At 29.2% G+C, this 21,798-nt stretch overlaps 1 protein-coding gene across 1 annotated transcript in view; it reads right to left on the bottom strand.

Annotated features, from left to right (window-relative positions):
* The window catches only part of LOC119599903 (probable serine/threonine-protein kinase DDB_G0282963), a 338,233-nt gene that overhangs the window by 114,933 nt on the left and 201,502 nt on the right, over positions 1-21,798 (bottom strand). The window contains exon 7 of the mRNA XM_037949845.1: positions 13,090-15,203. Coding sequence (XP_037805773.1) covers positions 13,090-15,203 — 2,114 coding nt within the window. The remainder of the gene's footprint in view (positions 1-13,089; positions 15,204-21,798) is intronic.

Here is a 21,798-nt window from a genome sequence, read left to right as displayed (position 1 = left end):
TATAAATATGTCTAGATAACAATATGTGTACATACAAAATCTATATTTTATAGAAATACTAGCTATACCCAGTGTGCTTTGCTACCCTAATCACAATACAAATTCAAATTTCACTTTACGGATTTTGAGGATTCTTGCTCTAAAAGTTTTCCAGATATACTATTTTTTGTGTTTGATTCATATGGAGATACCAGACAACAATTGTAAATTTTTTCCAAACGTTAGTATGGATTTCAATGCTGCCCATGCAAAATTAAAAGATTCCAACTCTTATAGTTTCTCCGACATAAGAATTTTTGTATTTACTTTTCCAAACATTTATGTGTTTGAAGATTCTACTTCTAATAGATTCCCAGATATAAGAATTTTTTATTTAACATAAATTGCTAGGCCTCCAAATTGATGTCAAAGATTTTCCTGCAAAATTTGAGGATTTTATTTCTAATAGTTTCTCAGATATAAGAATTTTTGTATATAATTTTTATCGGCCTACAATTTCACATAGACGTGAACGTTCTTCGTGCTTAATTTTAAGATTATAGCTCTAATAGTTTGCCAGATAAACTAATTTATGTATTTAATTCATACGGGGTGTACCCTCTCCCCCTATTGTTAGTCTATCCATTTTTTGTCAGATATAATGATTTAATGGGGTACCTGGGATATAATGATTTTATGGGGTACCTCCCATACCGCCCTTATTTCTAGTCTGTCCATTTTTCATTCAAATGTTCATATGGATTTCAAAGTTGTTCGTGAAGATTCTACCTCTAATAGTTTCTTAGATAAATGAATTTTTGTACAAAACTCATATGGGGGGTGCCATGCCCCCTATTAATAGTTCGCCCATTTTTAGAATTACTCATATTGACACTAAAGTGGGTCCGTCAAAATTAGAAAACTATAACTCTTATACATATTTTTTCAGATATTCTAATTTAAGATTTTCTTTATGTGGGAGGTACCACGACCACAATAGCTAAGCCACCCATTTTGTCCCCATATGATCGTATGGATGTCAAAGCTGGTAGAATTATTGAAGACATGGATCCCAAAGGCCTTCAGAAAATTTATTTCAACAAATATACAAAGGTACATAGCTTAATACATTCCGCTATCTATAAGGATCCAGAATTTACACATACATATGTATGTACTGAATATGGTCGGAATATTATATTGTAAAAATTAAAAATCTAATAAAAAAACTTTTATACAACTCATACATACATATGTACATAAATACATACCTATGACCAAATATCTACACATGCCCATACATACATATGAATATTATATTTTGTATACTTTAATTATACTTCGGAATTTTGTCAGATAAATGTATTTGGTTTCAAACATCCTTATTATTACTACTGCTGCTACAGCTTCACTTTATTATAATGTATTTCGTTGTTATTGTTAGCATTGTTGTCATTGGTGTTTGTGTTGGCATTAGTATTCACATATTATTGGAGATATTGTGGCTTTTAACTTGATTCACAATTCCGTTTATATTGTTATTTTTTCACACATACTGTTTGACTATTTTAATCATCGTTTCATGTCTGTGTCACATTATGTGTCGCCTGTATATTATTGCTGCCGTTGCTCTCCTGTTAATGTTAATGATGATGTTGATTTTGAACTTATATGACAATCTTCAATAACGTTAGTTACGCGTCATTAATTTTATTATTTTTTTTCCTCTTTCACTATTGTGTGTTAGTGAAAGAGAGTGTTGTGTGCGTAAAAGTGTTTCTGTTTTTTTTTTTTTTTTTTTTTTTTGCTTTCAGTGTATCTCTGTATGTATGGCCAACAATCCCGACTATGGATTGTTATTGATGAAATTACTATTGATGTTGCTGCTTGATTGGGTCATTGTTAGTCATTTGACAGTAACATATCAATATCAAATAAATGTCAATATGACACTTTATACTTGAATTATTTTCTCTATGTCCGTCCGTCTGTCTGTGTCTGCTATTTTCATATTTTTTTTTTTTTTTGTACTTGTTGGTTGGTGTTTTTATGGCTTTTATTCTTTAAACGTATTAAGTTTGTCATTTGACTTTTGTTGCCAGCTTTTGTTATTGATGTGGTTGTTGTTCTCATTGTTCGAGTATTATTCGCTGGTATCTGTTTACATGCAGCTTAAAAAATAGTGTCGATTATAATCATTTAGCAGAACAACATCACATTTTTAACAAAAGTGCTGAATGAATGAACGAATGTGTTAAATTAATTAGCTACTGTTTTTTTTTTTTTTTTGCTATTGTCATTAAATAACAAAATACTTGAATAAAAAGTGTCATTTTTATTTAAATAAATTAAAATTTTAATTACAGGCGAGATATTAAAAAAAGCAAAGCACAGATTCATTTAAAATGTTTATATAGTCATGGAATTAAAAAACATTAATATTAAATTTTTTTAAACTAAACATTGATTGATAATTCCCCCCATTAGACATATTATCACGATTTTTTTCCCCAAAATTAAATTATTTTTCGAAAATTAGGATATTTTTAATATGTAATACCTAACGAATATTTGCGTTAGGTATTTTAATCTAATTAATAAAAAATGAAATATTTCCTAACTCTCAATATTATAATAACTTTAACAAATTTCAGTACATCTTCAAACTTTTCCCTAAAACCTAAAATTCTATTTAAAACCCTGTTGGTATTTTTCTAAACAATTAAGTTCTTAAAATATAATAAAAAAATATTTAAATGGAAAAGTTTAATACGCAATACAGACACAATGTTAACTAGTTTAAAATTAAAATAAAAAGGAATAACACAAATATAAATACATATATACATACATACATATGTACATACAAACATAAGCGTCAGTGTAAATAAAATAAAATCTTATTGAAGATTACAATATAAAACCACAAACTTCCGGAAAGCCAATTAAAACTTTCTTTGTTTTTGTTGATAACTAAAGTATTAGCAACATAAATACATACATTTAGACATTTACACAGTTATTGAGATACTCACACATAGACATACATTGTATAATATAAAAACTCAAGTTTAGATCATTATTGTGACATTTATACGGTATTAGAATCAAAAGATATTTAAATAAATTATTAGCTTTTAGTTTACGAAATTATTTTTAAAACTTCCCACGTTTAAATGAAAAACAAGTAGGAGTTCTATATTCGGCTGTATCAAAACACAAAAGTGTGTTAAAGGAAACTGTCAGTTCTGTCAAAAATATAAAAAATTCCAGTTGGAACAGAAAGGCTTCATAAGTTATCATTTACTCCAGGCTCTACATGCTAAATTTTATGTTTCTATGTTCAATATTATAGAAAATTCAAATATCCGTTATTTATGGAGTGATTATGATGATTTTGAAAGAGTTGTTGAAGATTTGGGTACCGGATATATTTGGGGTCTTCAGAAAATTGATTTCAACAAACACTCACATGTGCAGACAGACAGACGGACATAACTTAGTCGAGTCCACTATATATAGGGACTCGGAATATATATACTTTATATGGTTGGCAAATTATATTATAGATATTACAAACGGAATGACAAATTTGTTTATACCCATCTCAAGAAGCTGGAGGGCTCCAAAATGATGATGATATACTAAATACATACATAATCTTAAGCTAACAATAAACTAAACTAACTGGCCAAAAACACAATATTGTAGATAAGCTTACACATACATACAAATAGAAAAACCAACAATAGAAATTTCTTAAAAAGGAAGAAAATTAAGTAACAAGTTACTGTTGACATAAAAGTGATTTAAACCCAACAATTTTCGGAACTAAACTTTATAATGTTTGTCTGTGTGACTAAGTAAATGTAAGTGTAAGGGTAAAGTACAAAAATATACACATATTAAACACAACATCAACAGCTATTTATATATAACATACGCACGAAAGTATGCTATATAAGCAACAGAATGTATAAAGTTCAAATATACAGTCAACACTCATACAGGCTTTGTTTATGTAACTATATATGTATATAAAAAAAGGACATTTTTACAACTTTTCCATTAGCTATAACTAAACAGAGTGTGACTATGTCCATGAGAATATAACATTTCTAGTTTCCTTTACTGAGTATGTGCGTGGGAGTTTGTGGGTTTTTGTGAATATGTGTATGTCCGTAAGTGAGTGTGTATTAGTTAAAATCATTTACATTACTTAAAAGCTTAGTTTCTAAATACCAAATAATGAATTTCTGTTAAATTGAACCAAAAGTTGTAATGTGAGTGATTTTAGCAAGAGTTTTGTTAAATTTTTCAATAAATGTAGTGTCATATTAGAAAACACACACACACATCTATTAAATTGTTAAAGGAGAAAACGCTTAAACAGGATTATTTTAGATTTAACATAATTTAATAAAATTATATAATAGCGCTATATTTAACAATTACAGTTTCATTCGTTTAGCTTCCACATTATAAAAAACTTCTATTTGAAAAAAGTACTATAAAATACCTCTTATAGATTCTCATTTAATAAACAATTTTATGTTTCTGTTTTCAATATTATATACAATTCGAAAAATATAACTTGATGAATGAAGAGTACCAAAAGTCCCTTTCAGTAGATTCTCACTCACTAAGATCCTTACATTTTAAATTTTATATTTCTATTTCTCACTAAGATCCTTACATTTTAAATTTTATATTTCTATGTTCAATATCGTAAAAATATCAAAAAGTACCATAGGAAAAACGAAAATGTACAAAAATCTCTGTCAATAAATTCTCATTTAATATGAACCGTGTGTCATGAGTTCCGGTTAACCATTATAGAGAATCCAAAAGGTACCATTTGAAGAATGGAAAAGTACCAAAGAGTTCCCACTTACAGAATATTATTCAATCAACACCATGTATGTTAAAATTTATGTTCCTAGGTTGAATATTTTAGAAAATTAAAAAAGTACCATTTATGAAATAAAAAGTACTAAAAAATTCTCTCTTAAAGAACCTAATTCAATGAGGGCCATGCATGTTTAATAATCATGTGGTTTGAACATACAGAGTATCACTTGAAGCAAGAAAAAGTACCAAAAGTGGAATAAATTCTACCTTAGTGGAAAGTACTAATAAAAATAGTACAATTTCTCCCCTTTTCGCTTAGAAATATACTTTTTTGAGAATTAAGTTTACAAAATGTTCCGTATTTAAATCTATATATCACAGATAAAACTCAAACGATTTAAATCTGCGTTTAGTTGTTCCAGAAAAATTGTGCTTTCAAAAAGTACCAAACAATTTACTCGAATTTGGTCCTATATAGACCTTAGTACTCGAATTCTAAAATAATATACTAATAGCTTATTCTGTGTGAGTAAATAAACTACATTTTCAAATTTTATAAAAATTGGCTCAATAAGATTGAATAAAATTAAATTTCCCGTTTTCCACTTTTTAGTACTTTTTTCCCCAAGTGAAATAGCAAAAATTTTGTTTCAATAAATATTACACAGTTAGTTCGTAATTTAATAGGAATACTTCAATAAATCGAAAAAGTTTTCTTAATGTGCTAAAAAAGTACCAAAAATACAATTTTCTCCCTTTTACACCCAAAAAGGACTGAAGTTTAAAAAGGTACGAAACTGGTTTCTCCTAATTTTGGGAGATATATTCAAAATTTTTACAAAAATTTTAAAAAGTTATAAACGGCCAAAAAGGCACTAAAATCACCTTTGTTACACATTTTCGGGCCTTAAAAGTACGAATTTCAAAAAAGTAATAGACACCCATCTGCTTATTTTAAGAGTAGATACAGGTGCATTTAAAATTTTTCTTGTATCACTAATATTGGCTAAGATAATTAAGAATTCCTGTTTTACCCGTTTTTTTTTCTTTTTTTACCCCTAAATGTACAAATTTCCAAAAATTCCTCCTCAGTGGAATGATGAAATTTCATCCGTTTGGGCTGTGCGATGATGAATCAGTCAGTCAGTAACGCTACATTTTTATATATATGCGTTATTCTTATTAATTTAAACTTTTTGATAATTTTGAAAACATTACAAACACAGAAAAAAATATGCACAATTTTTTTCTTAACAATCGTTTGCTTAAATTTAATTTCGATTTTTATAAATATTTTTATTTGGGTTTATAACGAATTTGTTTGATGTTCACACAGAAGGAAAATATTTTCTAACAAACACTTTATTGAAATAAATTTAACTTTCAGTAAATATTTTTACTGATTCAATAAATGTTTTTGTTTGAGTTTTATTTTTATGTCAGCATATGGAATACAACAATAAAACCAGTTTTGGAATGTACTAAAATTAATTGATATAATTCTTATTTGGTTTATAACATTTAATGTATAAGTGTTTCAGTTTTCACAGTACAAAATAATAGTTTCTAGAATTAGAAACGTTTTCTTAAAAATGTTGTAAGTATATATGTAATTTTTTTACTACTTTTAGTTTTAAATATTTTTTGTAAAATTTTTGTTAAAATTTAGTATATATTTTTTAACAAAATTTTTATAGATTCAATAAAAAATTTTCTTATTATTATTGCCAAAATACAATAAATAATTTAACTGTTTCAGATAACATATTTGCTTGAATTTCAGTACAAATACTAATAACTTGTGTTATTGTTTCAGTAAAATAATTGTTTGGAAATGTTGCGATTATTTATTAATGTTTTTCGTAAATAGTATATTATTTTAATAAGAAAAATCCTGAAATTTTTTCAATAAAGAATTTACGAATTTGAGTACTTGATTTTACGAATTTCGTGATAGGTCCTATTTTAGTAAAAAAAATACTTGGCTTTATGAATTTTTTGTTTGATTTTGAATTCCATTTTTTTCTGTGAACATATAAGCATTGTTTCACAGACAACAATATAAATGAATATGAGAACATAAATAAATATGAGCTCTTTGTTCTTTTACCACCCTTTTTTGGTTTTAGTGGTATTCAACTTGATATTATTTGATTTCAAGAAGTTCTTATTATTATTATTATTATTATTATTATTATTATTATTATTATTATTATTATTATTATTATTATTATTATTATTATTATTTTGTTTTTGTCCACACATCTATTATCACCATATAACATTGAGACTTCAAAAAATTATTGGTACTGGGTTTAATATTACAAGGTGTCAAGGTGAAAATGTGTCTAACTAGTTGTTAAAAATATCTTTTTCATTACTTCTATGTTGCATGTTCTGCTTACGCTGGTTTTGTTTCCTTAATTATTTAATTGTTTAAATAAAAAAATCTAGTCAATTATAGTTTAAAGTTACAATAGACTAAGGCGTCTGAAAATAATAAATAAAATTAAAAACGTCTACCCAGCAAAAATTGTATTAGTTCCACAACTAGTTCTAGAACGCATGATTATAGCCAGTAGCCGTGTACGGATATAGGGGTACATATCTTACAAGTTATTTTAATGTAATGTAACTTCTAATTTAGTGCAATTAAATAACTGTCCGTTTCTGTTTGCATATTGTCTGCTATTATACCCTTCACCATCGTGAGAAGGGTATGTTTCAGTTTGTCATTTCGTTTGTTGTTTCTATAATATGTTTGATATGTATATGTTTATTCCGAGTCCTTATAGATAGCGCAGTCGATTAAGCTATGTCCGTCTACCTATCTGTCTGTGTTCACAAATAACGGAGATATAGCAAAAATCAGAAACAACCTCTCAAAATTTCATCAAAAATTGAGAACCTCTAAAAAGGTACTTTTTCGTTCTTCAAATCTAGAAACATAAAATTAAGCATGTAGATCCCGGAGTAAATGACAAATTATAAAAGAGGACTTTTGTACTTTTTCGTTCTTTAACTGGCACATTTTTGGTTTTTGTGCAATATTGAACCTATAAATATATAATTAGACATACATGTATTCTGATGGAATGAAAATCTATAAAAGTGATTTTTTGTTACTTTTCCGTACTTCTATTAGTACTTTTTGAATGGTTTTAAATATTAAAGCTATGAAACACACTATAGTAGGAACGGTATTGTACAGATGTTTATAACACCAAAAAATATTGATCCAACACCTTGGCTCAGAATCACTTTCTGAATCGATTAACCTATGTCCGTCTATCTGTATATATGTGTGTCCATGTAAACCTTCTGCACATGCTACAGGTAGCAATTTTTAAGATAATTTGATGAAATTTGGCACGTTCTTTTGTTCCAAAGACGAACGTTATTGAAAATAATTAAAATCGGTCAATACAACGGAACCTCCCGAATAGGTCTTTTAACCTCCTAATTATGTTAAATGTTCTAGTACCTCTATAAAACTTGGCAAAACTTAGTTTTATATAATGCTCCCGATTTTCGTAATAATCGGGCCTTATATATGACCCTAGCCCCCATACAAAGTCCCCTTCAGAAAATGACTTGAATGTCCACAATTCTCTAATAAACACTAGTATCACGATGAAATTCTGCACAAATAACATTTTTAAAAAAGTAAATACCATCAATAAATCGGTATAGAATACCTTTCTGATTCGATTAAGCTATGTCCGTCTGTATGTCCGTGTAAACCTTGTGCGCACGCTCCAGGACGCAGTTTTCATGATAATTTGATAAAATTTGGCGCAACCATTCTCTGGATCCAATAAAGAAGGCTGTTAAAAATTGTTGAAATCAGTGCATTATTTCACCTAGCCCCTCAGCGTATATTTTGCGTAATTAAGTTTTATACAAATTAGTCAATAAAACATTATCATTATGAAAAATCCGATATAAACAAGTCAAAATTGCCTATAAAAAATGTTTGCCTTTCTAAATTTTTGATAAATGTGAATGCACTTAAATTACATTGCCATTTTCCAAAGAAAATCCCTATAATAAACACTTTGACCACATTTTTCTAGAAGTACTTCACAGCAAAGTATTCAATATTATCAGAAAAAATCCATTTAGCATTTACTTATTTATTTATATCTACAATATTTATTCAAAAATATTTTTTATTTCTGGGATTTTCACTTTCATTAAATTTGCTTCTTGTTTGCAAATCAATAAATAAAAAAAGTGATGATTGTAGAGAAATAATAAAAAAGAGAAAATAAAAATTTACTGCATTAAATATACAACAGAAAACAAAAATACAATGTGCCACACATTCTTAAGTGCCACTGAAGCAGAACATCATCATTATAAAGATTATATAGTTATTGTCATATAATAATACAAATAAAAAATTTAACAACAAGAAACAAACAAACAAAAAATGTATCATTACAATCCAACAACCACAAGATGCTCTAAAATTATTTATTTACAATCGATACAATGAATATTTCTTTACAATTGATCCATAATATGTTGTTGCACTTACAAGCTTTTTTTAATAATTTTACTTATTTTCTTTACATTTTTTGTCTCGCTGTATGACACAATCTTTACGATCGTTTGTCGTTTTATTAGAGTTAGTCAATCATTATGTATTGTATGTACGTATGTATGTAAGTTGTCCGTTGAAAAGTGAAAAAATAAACTAAATGAAAGAAATGTACATGTTCGATGCATATACTATGTTGTTGCAACATTTACCCCTGCAATTGTTGTTAGCTGAACATTTATATTGTTGTTTAGTTTATGTAAGTCAAACATTTTGTTGCAACTTTTATATCATTTGCTAATAATAATTTGTTGTTGCTTTTATTGAGTTATATGACAATGCCACAATAAATAAAATAAAAATTCATATATTTTTTTGTGGATTTCTTTCTTTGTTCATTCATCTTCATTTGTTATACAACATACATATACAAAAAAAATCAATAAAATGCATTCATGTGCAGTGATTGAATCAAGTTGATTTATTTCTTGAGAAGAAGTTCGAAAAAAATCGTACGAGGGAATGTAATAAAAGTTGTTAGTAAATGTAAAACTTGCACTTTCATGGAATTTATTCATAGCGAGGAGGCCTCGAAAGTTTAATACCCTCAGGTGGGTATTATGGGTTTCTCCTGATGTTTGTAACGCATTGAAATAGTCGTTCTACACCCACCTTTAAGTATACTATTTGGCTAAGAATAGCGATATCTGTCGATAATTTGGAACCAAAGTATAATCACAATTTTCAAAATAATTAGATTAAATTAGACACATACGGGTTGCTTGGCCTAAAGAAGAATCCTTTTGAAAATGATTGTAATCGACCGATATTTCACTGTACAACCCGAAACCTGAATAAGGATTTGGAGCTCATATTACATCAGACGCGGATCCCCCCCAAAAAAACCTAACATTTTTCATACAAAATATAAAAATGAGGAAAAACGGAAAAAAAGAATATAAATAAAAACTAAATTTAACCCCTTCCCCCCCAAATGCTGGAGCTGGATTCCCGCATGTATTACATAAGGGATTTAATACAAATTTATTAGAAAAATAGTACATATCAAATTAAATAAACCTATTTAACTAATAGTTTTTTTAACTGTTTTATTTATTACATATTTACATTTGTATGTATTTCTGTCAATAAACTATCACAATAAATTGACACCCATCTGTTGTATTTGAAATGTTTTCTACAGACCAACAAACATAAAAGTGTTTAAAAATAAATTTAAAAAAATGATAATAAATAAAAAATTTAAATATGTATGTATGTTTGTATGTATATTAGGGTGTCCCGTGGACCACTTTTTGGGAGGAATACCTCCCAAACAATGCGGTTTAATATGCATAACAGATACGACAAAAATAAGAAATATTTTTTTTAAAAGGTCCTCAGTTCTCTACTTCGATTGAAAATCTTGATTTCAAAACAATAGTTCAAAAAAATTTTCTGCGTTCTCAAAAATTCTATAATTTTGATCTTATCGTTGAAAAAATAATTAAAATTTTGGTTAGTGTATTTATGGACCGCAAAACGACATTTAGTGTATTATTAGGAGCATATAAATTTCTAGATAATCTAAACAAGTAAGAATTTATAGACGGGCATGGCCGACTATATGATAACCTACACCAGTAATTATGTTAAAAATGTTGAATATTTTTTTAATAATATTTAATTTCATTTTTACCTGAATTCAAAGGGGTTAAATGGGGACAGGCGGTTAATATGCTTATAAATGTTGGTAGAGGATGGTAGATGTCTATATAAGTTATTTACGCAGAATATCATCGTGTAATTATTAGTGTTTATAAGTGAATTTTGGTCATCAAGTCATTTACTGAAGAGGACTTTGTATGAGGGATAGGGTCAAATGAGGCTCGATCATTACGAAAATCAGTAGTATCATTAAGACTTATATAATACTAAGTTTTGCCGATTTTTGAAGTGATACAAGAACATTTAACATATTTATGAGCTCAAAAGACCTATTTGGGGGGTACGGTTGTATGGGGGCTATTCAAAATAATGGACCGGCGGTTAATATGCTTATAAATGTTGGTAGAGGATGGTAGATGTCTATATAAGTTATTTACGCAGAATATCATCGTGTAATTATTAGTGTTTATAAGTGAATTTTGGTCATCAAGTCATTTACTGAAGAGGACTTTGTATGAGGGATAGGGTCAAATGAGGCTCGATCATTACGAAAATCAGTAGTATCATAAAGACTTATATAATACTAAGTTTTGCCGATTTTTGAAGTGATACAAGAACATTTAACATATTTATGAGCTCAAAAGACCTATTTGGGGGTACGGTTGTATGGGGGCTATTCAAAATAATGGACCGATTTTAATCATTTTCAATGGGCTTCGTCCTTGGGCCAAAAGAAGAGTATGTACCACATTTCATCCAATTATCTTGAAAATTGCGACCTGTAGCGTTCGCACAAGGTTTACATGGACACACAGACGGACAGATGGACGGACGGACGGACGGACAGTCAGACGGACATAGCAAAATCGACTCAGAGCCGACTAGTATACTTTTAAAATTTTTCTGTAAATGCTAAAAATTACGACAATTGTCCTTCTTTATCGAAATAGGTATCAATATTTCTAGAAAGAGTGAAAATAAAAGGCCCCTCTAACCCACTAAAAATCAATTTGTGGACCAAAAATAAAAAAAAAATAATATTATTTTTTCCCGTAATCAGCGAAATTTTTGATGTCCATTTTAAAAAAAATCGAAGATATTTTATTTTTCACAAATTATACTGAGATCAGGATTTTCAGTAGTTGGTATGGACCATTCGAAAAAAACATTTTTTATCTTTCTCGTGTTCAGTACATTAATACCTCTCAATCGAGGTACTCCTATATGAATTTCTTAAAAAGGCTATTCCTGGGGACACTCTAATATATATCTACATATTAATTGTAAAAGTTTAAAATCATTTTGAAAACTATAACAGCAATACTTAACACCTGTCAGTTTGTATTTAAATAAAAATGTCTACAGAAAATTTAAATGGAAATTTAAATAAGAGTTGTAACATGACATAAATGAACATGTTATTTATTTCAGAAAATTAATAGGTAGAAAACAAAAAATTAAGCAAAATTGCTACAGTCACTCAAGTTGTACTGTATATGAAAGATTTCAGTTTAAATGACCCAACTTTTGAAACGATCGGACAACATCGGTTTCGAAAGTTGGGTCACTTGACATAAAACCCCTAAAAGATAAGACCTGTTTAAGTGAAATTTTATTGCCGTTTTTAAGCCATTTATAAATATTAAAATTCCTTTACAAAGGGGTTATTATTTAGAGGATAGTGAAAAGTATGTCCCGTATAGAAAATACTGACAAAAATACGATCCCACTTTTAAGTGAATCACATCATATTCAAAAAAGTTTGTAATGGCTGTTGTTAATATGTACTACATATTTACCTATTTATTCAGGGTAAAAACTAGCAATTAAAATCTTCTACTCAAACATTTGACATTATATCCTGCATGATCAAAAGAAACTAATAAATTCAAAATATAAATTTTGAAAATCCTTCAAGTATCATCACGAATAAAGGAATTAAGTATAAATAAAATGTAGAAATAAACCCCAGGTTAAAAAGCTTTTAGTAACCTTTCTTATCCACCCCCGGCCATTGGATGACAAAGTTGTTTTTAAACATTTACCTGTCATTTAACAAAGGACTCTGGTTGTTGCTGCTGCAGCTGCTGATGTTGTATTCATTAACAGCTGTAACCGCAACCTTACTAGATGATGGCAAATATTGTTGATGTTGTGGCATAAAATGAGGCTCGTGTTGTTGTAGCTGTTGTTGTCGTCGAGTATTACCAGCATCATCTAAATCTTGAATGACATTAAGAGAACCCATTGTTGTTGTTGTTGTAGGTGGTAAAAGAGATGATGACGACGATAGCGTTATTGTTGCTGAGTTATTGTCAATATATTCGAAAGATGTTGTTGCTGATGTTGGTAGGGACGTGGATGTCGTCTTCCTTAGCTGCTGCTCATCCTCTGACCTTGCATTATATGTATTATTGTAAAATGTTTTTCCTGTGTAGTTGGTTGCATTTCTAATTTGTGTTGTTGGTGATAAATTTTGTTGGTTACTTATTTCTTGAGTTTTCGATTTTAAACGTATTTTCATAAGTTCGGTTAATGTGGGGGATGATGTTGCTGACTGTTGGTTAGTGGCACATTTGCTATTGTTGTTGCTACTGCTAATGTTGTGGTTTTCCTTATATTCTTTGCACATCACTGCTTGGCCTAAAGGTATTTTTGTACTGTAAACATTATCCTCAACCGCATCAACATCATTGTTGCTATTGTTACATTGCATGTCCTTAGAAATGTTGAAAGAATGTTTGTCCTTGTCAGATGAATGTTGAAATTCATTATAGAATATTTCATTTGTATTGTTAATGTTATTGTTATTGTTGTTGTTGCTGTCAGCCAAGTTATAATGATCATTGTAGTTAAATTCATAATCATCAAAGTCATTTAAATTATTGTTGGAATATTCATTAGTTACATTTTGTTGCAACATAATACAATTGCTGCTGCCTGTTCTTGTGCAACTGTTATTATTATTATTGTTGTAGATAATATAATTTTCCGCTTGATTGCTGCTGTTCGTTTCTATTGGCCAACAATGGTCGTTAACATTTTTATTAGTTGTAGCCTCGCTGTTGGTAGGGCTATAAATTGGCTGAGTATCGCTTTGTTGCTTGCTCAAGAATTCCATGCGAAATTGATTGGGTAGAAATGTTTGTAGGCCATCGTTAGCACTGCCATAACTGCCGACAGCATTAGCAGAAATACCAACAATATCGTCATCATCCTGGGATAACCAATTCTTTCTTTTGAACCATTGCTTAGATGGTCTACGTGCTTTTGGTGTGGTAATTGTAGTTGTAGCTGCTGGACATGATTCTCTATAATTATTATTATTTAATCTTGGCGTAAAGGTATGAGAACTATTGTTGTCTGCCCTAACGTTATCATTCTCGGCAACAGTAGGATAATCAACAACATCATCATCAGTAGAATCATTATCACTAAACTCATAGTAGTCAACAGCACCATTTGCATTAAACTCCTGCTGCTGCTGCTGCTGTTGTTGAAACTGATGATGACGATGAGTAGTGTTTAAGAAGCTTGTAGAGCCACCAACTAATTGATTGTGTTGCTTTGTTAAGGCGACCATTGCTACTGCTGTTTCGTTTTCTGTTGCTTTTGTTGCCAATTGATTTGGTCCCAAAAGGCTTTTAGCCAATTTCATATCTTTTGTTACATCATTTCCTTTATGGCCAACATGCCAACGTTTTATTTTTGTGGATGGTGTAGAAGATGCAGAACTATTACGTCTACCATTAAGTTTTCTATTTCTGCCATAATCAAAGACAATATTTTGCTGTTCTCTTTGTTGTTGTTGCTGTTGTTGTTGTTTTTGATCATTTTCTACATCTTGTAGTTGTTTGGCAATTTGCCCATTACTTTGGCTTAAAGCCCATGAACCTTTTAGCTTGTATGTTGTTGTATTATCGTTGTAGTTGATGTTGCCTTTAGTTGCATTTTCTAAATTTGTATATGAAATGCTTCTAGGACATGTCGTATTATTCCTTGATGTCACATCTTGTGTTTTTGTTATATTTTTCTTCGTTTCAAATAATTTCGGTATGTTTTCATTGCGTTGTTGGTCATGTTGCTGTTGATATTTTGTGGCCATATTATTCGAGCAATTTGTGTCATTTCCGCGTGTTTGTTTAACATTACGGTCGACCTAAATTGTTTAATGTTTTTTTATATTTTTTTTTTTTTTTTTTTTGTTTGCAATTTAGTTTCAAAAAGGTTCTCTCACAATTGTCGTTCTTTTTTGGAGGATTTTTTCTGTTGCAACATGAATTGTTAGTGTTTCGTTTTTAGTATGAACATCATCACCATGCCATTGTTAGTTTTTCATTAGTTGGGGCATTTTTTTTTTTAGTTTCAGTTTATATTACGCTAGTTTGCAACAAATGTTTGTCAAAAAATAACAGCAGCAACAATATACCAGCATTAAAAAGTCTTTCTTTCGTCAAAATTTAATCATGCGTTAGGAATTATTCATTTGTTAATTTGACAGCAAATGAGTGAATATCAATAAAAAAAGTATATATATAAATGAACAACTACTAGAAGTAATGAAGCGCTTTTTAGCTCAATTTTTAACCGTGGAAATGTATTCCTGCTATGTAAAAAAATAAATTTTATAACAAAAATATTGCACAATTTAAAATGATTTCAAGCAATTTTTTCTACAAGAATTAATAAACGCAGTAAAATAGTAAAAAGATATTTTAAAATCCTATAATAATGCCGATTGGATCCAAATTTTGAAATGTTTTGTCCCGATTTAGGTAAGCTGTTCAGTACACAATTTATTTTTAAATTGAATAATAATATTCTGAATTCGTTTTATTAATATCAAAATCCTTCCAATAATCTTCCTCGAAATATCAAAAAAAAAACCTATTATTGAAATGTTTTTCTCCAAATCCTTAGTTGATCATTTTCAATTTATCTCATTATCTTCAAAACACGCCACATCACATTCAATTCAAGTGATTTTTGGATTGAAATAATACATTGCATTTTTTTCAATTTTCGTTTATTCATATGAAGTTTGCACTTAGGATTTGTGTATCTTATTGTAAAATTGTATATACTCCTTTACAAAAGGATAATAAAATTGAAAATACACAATGCTAACATTAGCAAAAAAAAAAAAAACAAGCACTTAATGCAATATTTAGTAGGGGTAAAACTTATTTCAAACCAACATATGGGCAATTCCATACGATTGTATGTGACATTCGCACACCTTCAGAATAGTATAGATTTTGTACAATTAGGAGTACTTGGAAAACAATTTTGTCATTCTGTTCCATTTAAAGAATACTATATTTGCAAAAGAAATCATCCCATTCGGAACCTTGTTTTCCAAAATATGGATTAAAATATGGCGATATCATACGTGACAAAAAACGTAAGTTTTTTTTAAGTACATGTAAATATTTACGAAAATCTGCGAATTCTGTAGGGGTATCTTTTTTGTTTTAATTTCTTACACTATGGGACATATTTTTCATTAGTAATCCATAATTTTTAAATAAAAAAGAAATTAACATAATTTTATAATGAACATATTTAAATATCGTACGTGAAACAGCGTATGTGACAGATTTTTCTCCTGATTTTTTTTAGGTTATAAAATATATATTTTGGAAATATATGCATACACACACTTCAACAAATCAAAAGGAGTAGGAAAGTGCAGTCGGACATGGCCGACCTACATACATGTTTAAGCAATTTATAGATAAAAATAAAAAACTGGAGTTATATGGCGACTAGGGTCAAATATGGACCGATCCTCATAAAATTCTAGGGTGTGATTTTAATTCATATAAAACTTATTTGTGCCAAATTTTATCATAATACTAGTGATTAGAGGTGAGTTACGGACGTTTAAGTGTTTTTCTGAAATTAAACTTAGAATGGAACTAGGGTCAAATGAGGTCCAATCGTTATGAAAATCGGCACAAAGGTTTAGGCTTATAAACATTTTAGATCTGCCGATTTTTGAAGGGATAGTATTATAATTAACAGAATTATGACCGAAAATGTAATATTTTCAGGTCCGTTTGTATGGCGGCGAGGTGTAAAAATAGACCGATTTCAAAAATTTTCAACAGTCTTTGTCTCTGGTGCTACAAAAGATCATATACAAAATTTTGTTGAATTATCTTCAAAAATGCAGAAGTTATACGGGTTTTATTTTTTCAGTCGTGGTTTACCTTTTCATGGAATTACCCATATGTATTCTTAGGCAATTTGAACTTTTAAATAATATTTTTTTCTGTTATACATATTATCTAAAAGGAAACAGTAACATATTATGAGAAAAACTTTAACTACCGCTTTTTTAGTGTTTAGGGTATAAGCACACCAGAGCAAAAATGGAATTAAAAGAATATAAAATACAAGCGAGGAAACAACTCAAGTTAATGGATTAGAAAATCAATCAAATATAAATCATATGAACTTAAACAACCAAAAACACATAGCATTTATTTTATTGAATCAGAAAATCTTTACAAACTATATACAAAATATAAACAAGTAAAAAACATATAAAAAAAATTGCATTAAAAAATATAAATCAAAGTGCAACAAGAAAAAACATAAAATAAACAAGTAAATTGTTGCAAAAAAAAAAAAAAAAAAAAAAAACATGGCAGAATATTTAACAAGAAAAAACGAACATTTAAAAAAAATGGGTAAAAAACAACTTCAAACATTAAAAAAATAGAAAAAAGGCAGGACCATAACAACACAAAAAAAGTAAAAAGCTAAAAAAATACCCTCCAAAAAATAAAAAGAAATTCAATTGCAGTAGAAAAAAAGCTAAACAAACTTTGAAAGACATTTTTTTTTAAAGTGCGGCTATTCTTAAAGTTTTGTCATATACTATACACTCAAAGAAAATAAAAACTTAATTTTTACATTCAATCACTTTAAAGTTTACTATTTTATGCAACACCTTTAATGCTATAACAAAACATAAAATCCTTTATATATAGAAAGTATATAGTTAGCAGCAGTTCGCTTTATGCTTATATTACACTAACCAGTTTTCTCTGAGTGTATCTAAATCTCTTTACAAAACATCTGGTATTGAACCTGCTGCAATTTCATTCTTTTTGTCTAAAAATTAAAATCCTCTTAAGCAATTGTAAGCAAAGTGCTGCTTAAACGAATTATACGCTCAACTAAAGTAGTAGGGAATTGAAAAAAAAAAAAATACGATAAACACATGATATTTTTCTAAGTTGTCCTCTTATAAAAAAGTAATATTGCAATATTCGACTATGCCGAATCATATATACCTACTATCAAAGCATGTGTAGGAAATTTAAAGTGATTTTATATAAATGTACAGTGTCGGCAGTGTTGCCATATATTTTTTGAAGAAAACTTTTTATTTTTATGAAAAAAAACTTTTTTTCAACAAAAAAAACTTTTTTTGTACTAAAATTACAAAATACCCAAGAAAAATTAGTGAAAAAATGAGCAAACTGAGGAATTTTAAATAGCTTAATGATAATTGGTACAGAACTTTTCCTTAACATCAGTAGCAAGGAATTACTGGATATTGTGGTCTTAGACACCATAAATTTACACTTGATATGTCATGATGAATCTATGTAGATTCTGTGTACTACAAGAGGAAACCTCTGAACTTTTGCAACTACCCGTCATTGGGAACTCGAAACACGAAGATTTTGTCTTACCCAGACCCAGATGATGTCTTCAAACACTCACCGATTAATCCATTTATCTTCATGCGCGAATTTGGCCTAGTATGGTGAACCAATGGGCTGCACAAAATCTCTACAATATGGTCGAAGTGCATTGTGTCCTTAACGTCTATTCTAAGAGATTAAGGTCATCAACAACAGTCAATTTTTTTCAGTTTTTAGGAATATCTCGAATATTAATGGTATAAAATATTATTTTGTTAATGGTAAACATTGTTTTTTTATTTTAAATTTATTTATTGATTAAATAATATAAAAACTGAAAAACTGTATAAATTTTCAAAAAACTTTTTTTATTGGAATAAAACTTAAAAACTTTTTTGAATCTCAAAAAACTTGCATAAAATGGGAAAACTTGACATATGGTAACACTGAATGTCGGTAAAAAACATATTCGACACAAGTAACTTATTTATGGATTAAAATAAATTAATCCATTCCTATAAAGAACAGGAACTTTAAATTTTATAATAACAATACTTATCATATTTATAAATTTAAAGTAAATTTTTTTAGATAACTTAAGTAAGAGTTCTATATTCGGCTGTGCCTAATCTTATATACCCTTCTCCATGATGTGTAAAAAAAACAGCCAGTACGAATTTTATTACAAAAAAAAATATAAAACAAAAAAGTACCAGAAAGTCTCTTTTTAAAGATTTTTGTTCAGTCAGGTTGCTGCGTGTAAGAATGCATAGAAACCAAAAAGTACCATTCATAGAACGAAAAAGTATCAAAAATTATTATCTACGGATTTGCATTGACTTAGGGCTCTTAATGTTTAATTTAATGTTTTTTGGTTCAATATTATAAAAAATTCAAAAGGTACTCATTGAAGAAGGCAAAAGTACCAAAAAGTCCCCTTTTATAGGTTCTCTAATCAGGGCTCTACATGCTTAATATAATGTTTCTAGGTTCAATATTATAGAAAATTAAAAAAATTTTAAATTGAAAACCGAAAAAGTACCAAATAGTCCCCTTTTAAATGTGTTCACCTACTCCAGGCTCTTATATTATAGACAATTCAAAAAGTACATTTTGAAGAATCTCCGGGCATCGACTTGTATCTCTACAAGTTTCTATGTAAGCTGTATTACGTAGAAAGAAATATAACTGTATTACCTATCCACAAACATTGTTGATGTTTATCTCATTGTTATTGTTTATTATGCTTTTATTTATATGTAATTTGTTAAAGACATTTTCAGAGATAGTCTCAGATTTTTGCTCATATCTTTGATATTTATGGACCAATTTTGCTGATTATCAATAGGAAACTTCTCGACAGAATTATTGAAGATTCGGATCTGGGATCTTCTAAAAACTGATTTCAACAAACATACAGACATAGCTTAATCGACTCCTCTATCTATAAGGATCCAGAGCTTTTACTTTATGAGATCGGAAAATTATATTGTAGAAATTACAAACAGATTGACAAACTTCTTTGGAATTATTTGCCAGAGAACCAAATCTACGAGTGGCCAGTGGCCCGCAGGACTTTGTCCTGGCTGGTGGGTTGGTTTGGGTTCCTTTGGTATCCACGTTGTGGATGTGATTTAGCCCAAATTAACGAAAAGGGTGTGTGTCGGATGTTGTTTTCTATTGAGTGTGTCAGATGAATGAGAAGTGTGTTGGGTTGAATGATTCTGGATGAAACTTATCTTGTCCAGGTATTTTCAGGAAAAACTCTGTTCATACCTGATTTACCACAGTGTATTCTCTGTGAGTAAGAGCAAGGTTCTCGGCTTATTTGATGAATTCGTGTTTCGGTCTACCGAATAACGTCTCTAGGAGCTGTTGACGTAGTTGTAAACGGAAGTGATGTTCTTGAATCTGGGAAGTTCTTGCATCTCGTTACCATTGCTGCCCCGTTGCTTAACTTCCGATTGGATAGCTCAAGTACTTGAGCAAAGTGCTCTCACATGGTGAGTCCGCACAGAAGCTCACCCAGTTGATTAAATAGACCAACACGGCAGGTGTTCACGTAAAACACTTCGACATTCATACCCTTATCACGACGGTGAAGGATACATATAAAGTACATGAGACAAAACAAATTGGAATCTACACTTCTGCTGATAATTGGCTTCAAATCGTTTATTTTTTTATTTTATTTGGGCATCCTTCCTACGTATTTTTATTATAGTTCTACTTTCAACAGTACCTTGACTATATCGATAATGCAATATGGTAAGTAGGGTTATAACCAAAATTAGGCCCTATCACTACATGGTAGCCAGTAGTGTTCTTATAACGAAAATAGGTGTCTCAGGTCATTTTCTTCCGCTCCAAATCGATTTTCTAAAACCATTCACAAACAAATTCAGATGAATTTTAAATAGTATAATCAACATGTTTGGGTAGTAAAATTGGAATAGGGACTATACGCAGCCCATATCCTTGCTTTTTCACCGTGAAAATGTCTTGGGTCAAACAAGGGCACTTGTTAATATCAAAAATTTTGATTTTGCATTCAAAAATTTAAAACTTTGCTTAGAGTAAATATTTGTGGAATGTATAGGGCCGATCTGAAATTCTTAAAAATTGTATTAAAGTTATAATCATATATATACATCTTTTCCAGCTAGATTGGCCTATCCCATTTTTGTTTAATTTTTACTACAGTTACTATGTAAACTATCTATAAATGATAGAGAACCATAAAGGAGAGTATATTGCGGACAATACGGAAGATTTACCTGACTGCTTTGAAAATAACAAGAAAAAATATATAATAAGTTGATTTTTCGAAAAATAAATTAAAAAGTATTTTGATTTAAATTTCTATAATCTTATATAGCGCTTTTAGCAGTCTTTCTTACTCGCAGTACAATTTAAAATTTTCCCTAAAATATTATGTGTTTAAGCCAAAAAAAAACAAGTTAAAAGAAAAAACAAGCAAAAAGCAGTAACAATAAGCAGCGCAAACAAAACAATAGAACGAAAAAAAGAAAACAAACAAACAAAAATCTAAATGTAAAAAAACAACAAAATTGTTTTACAAGCCAGAAG

This window comes from Lucilia sericata, unplaced genomic scaffold (assembly GCF_015586225.1).
Source record: "Lucilia sericata isolate MDLA Ls3-8-SP2 unplaced genomic scaffold, ASM1558622v1 Contig000096F_arrow, whole genome shotgun sequence".
Classification (NCBI taxonomy): domain Eukaryota; kingdom Metazoa; phylum Arthropoda; class Insecta; order Diptera; family Calliphoridae; genus Lucilia; species Lucilia sericata.
Note: the sequence above shows the minus strand (reverse complement) of the source record. Positions and strands in the feature narration are given on the sequence as shown.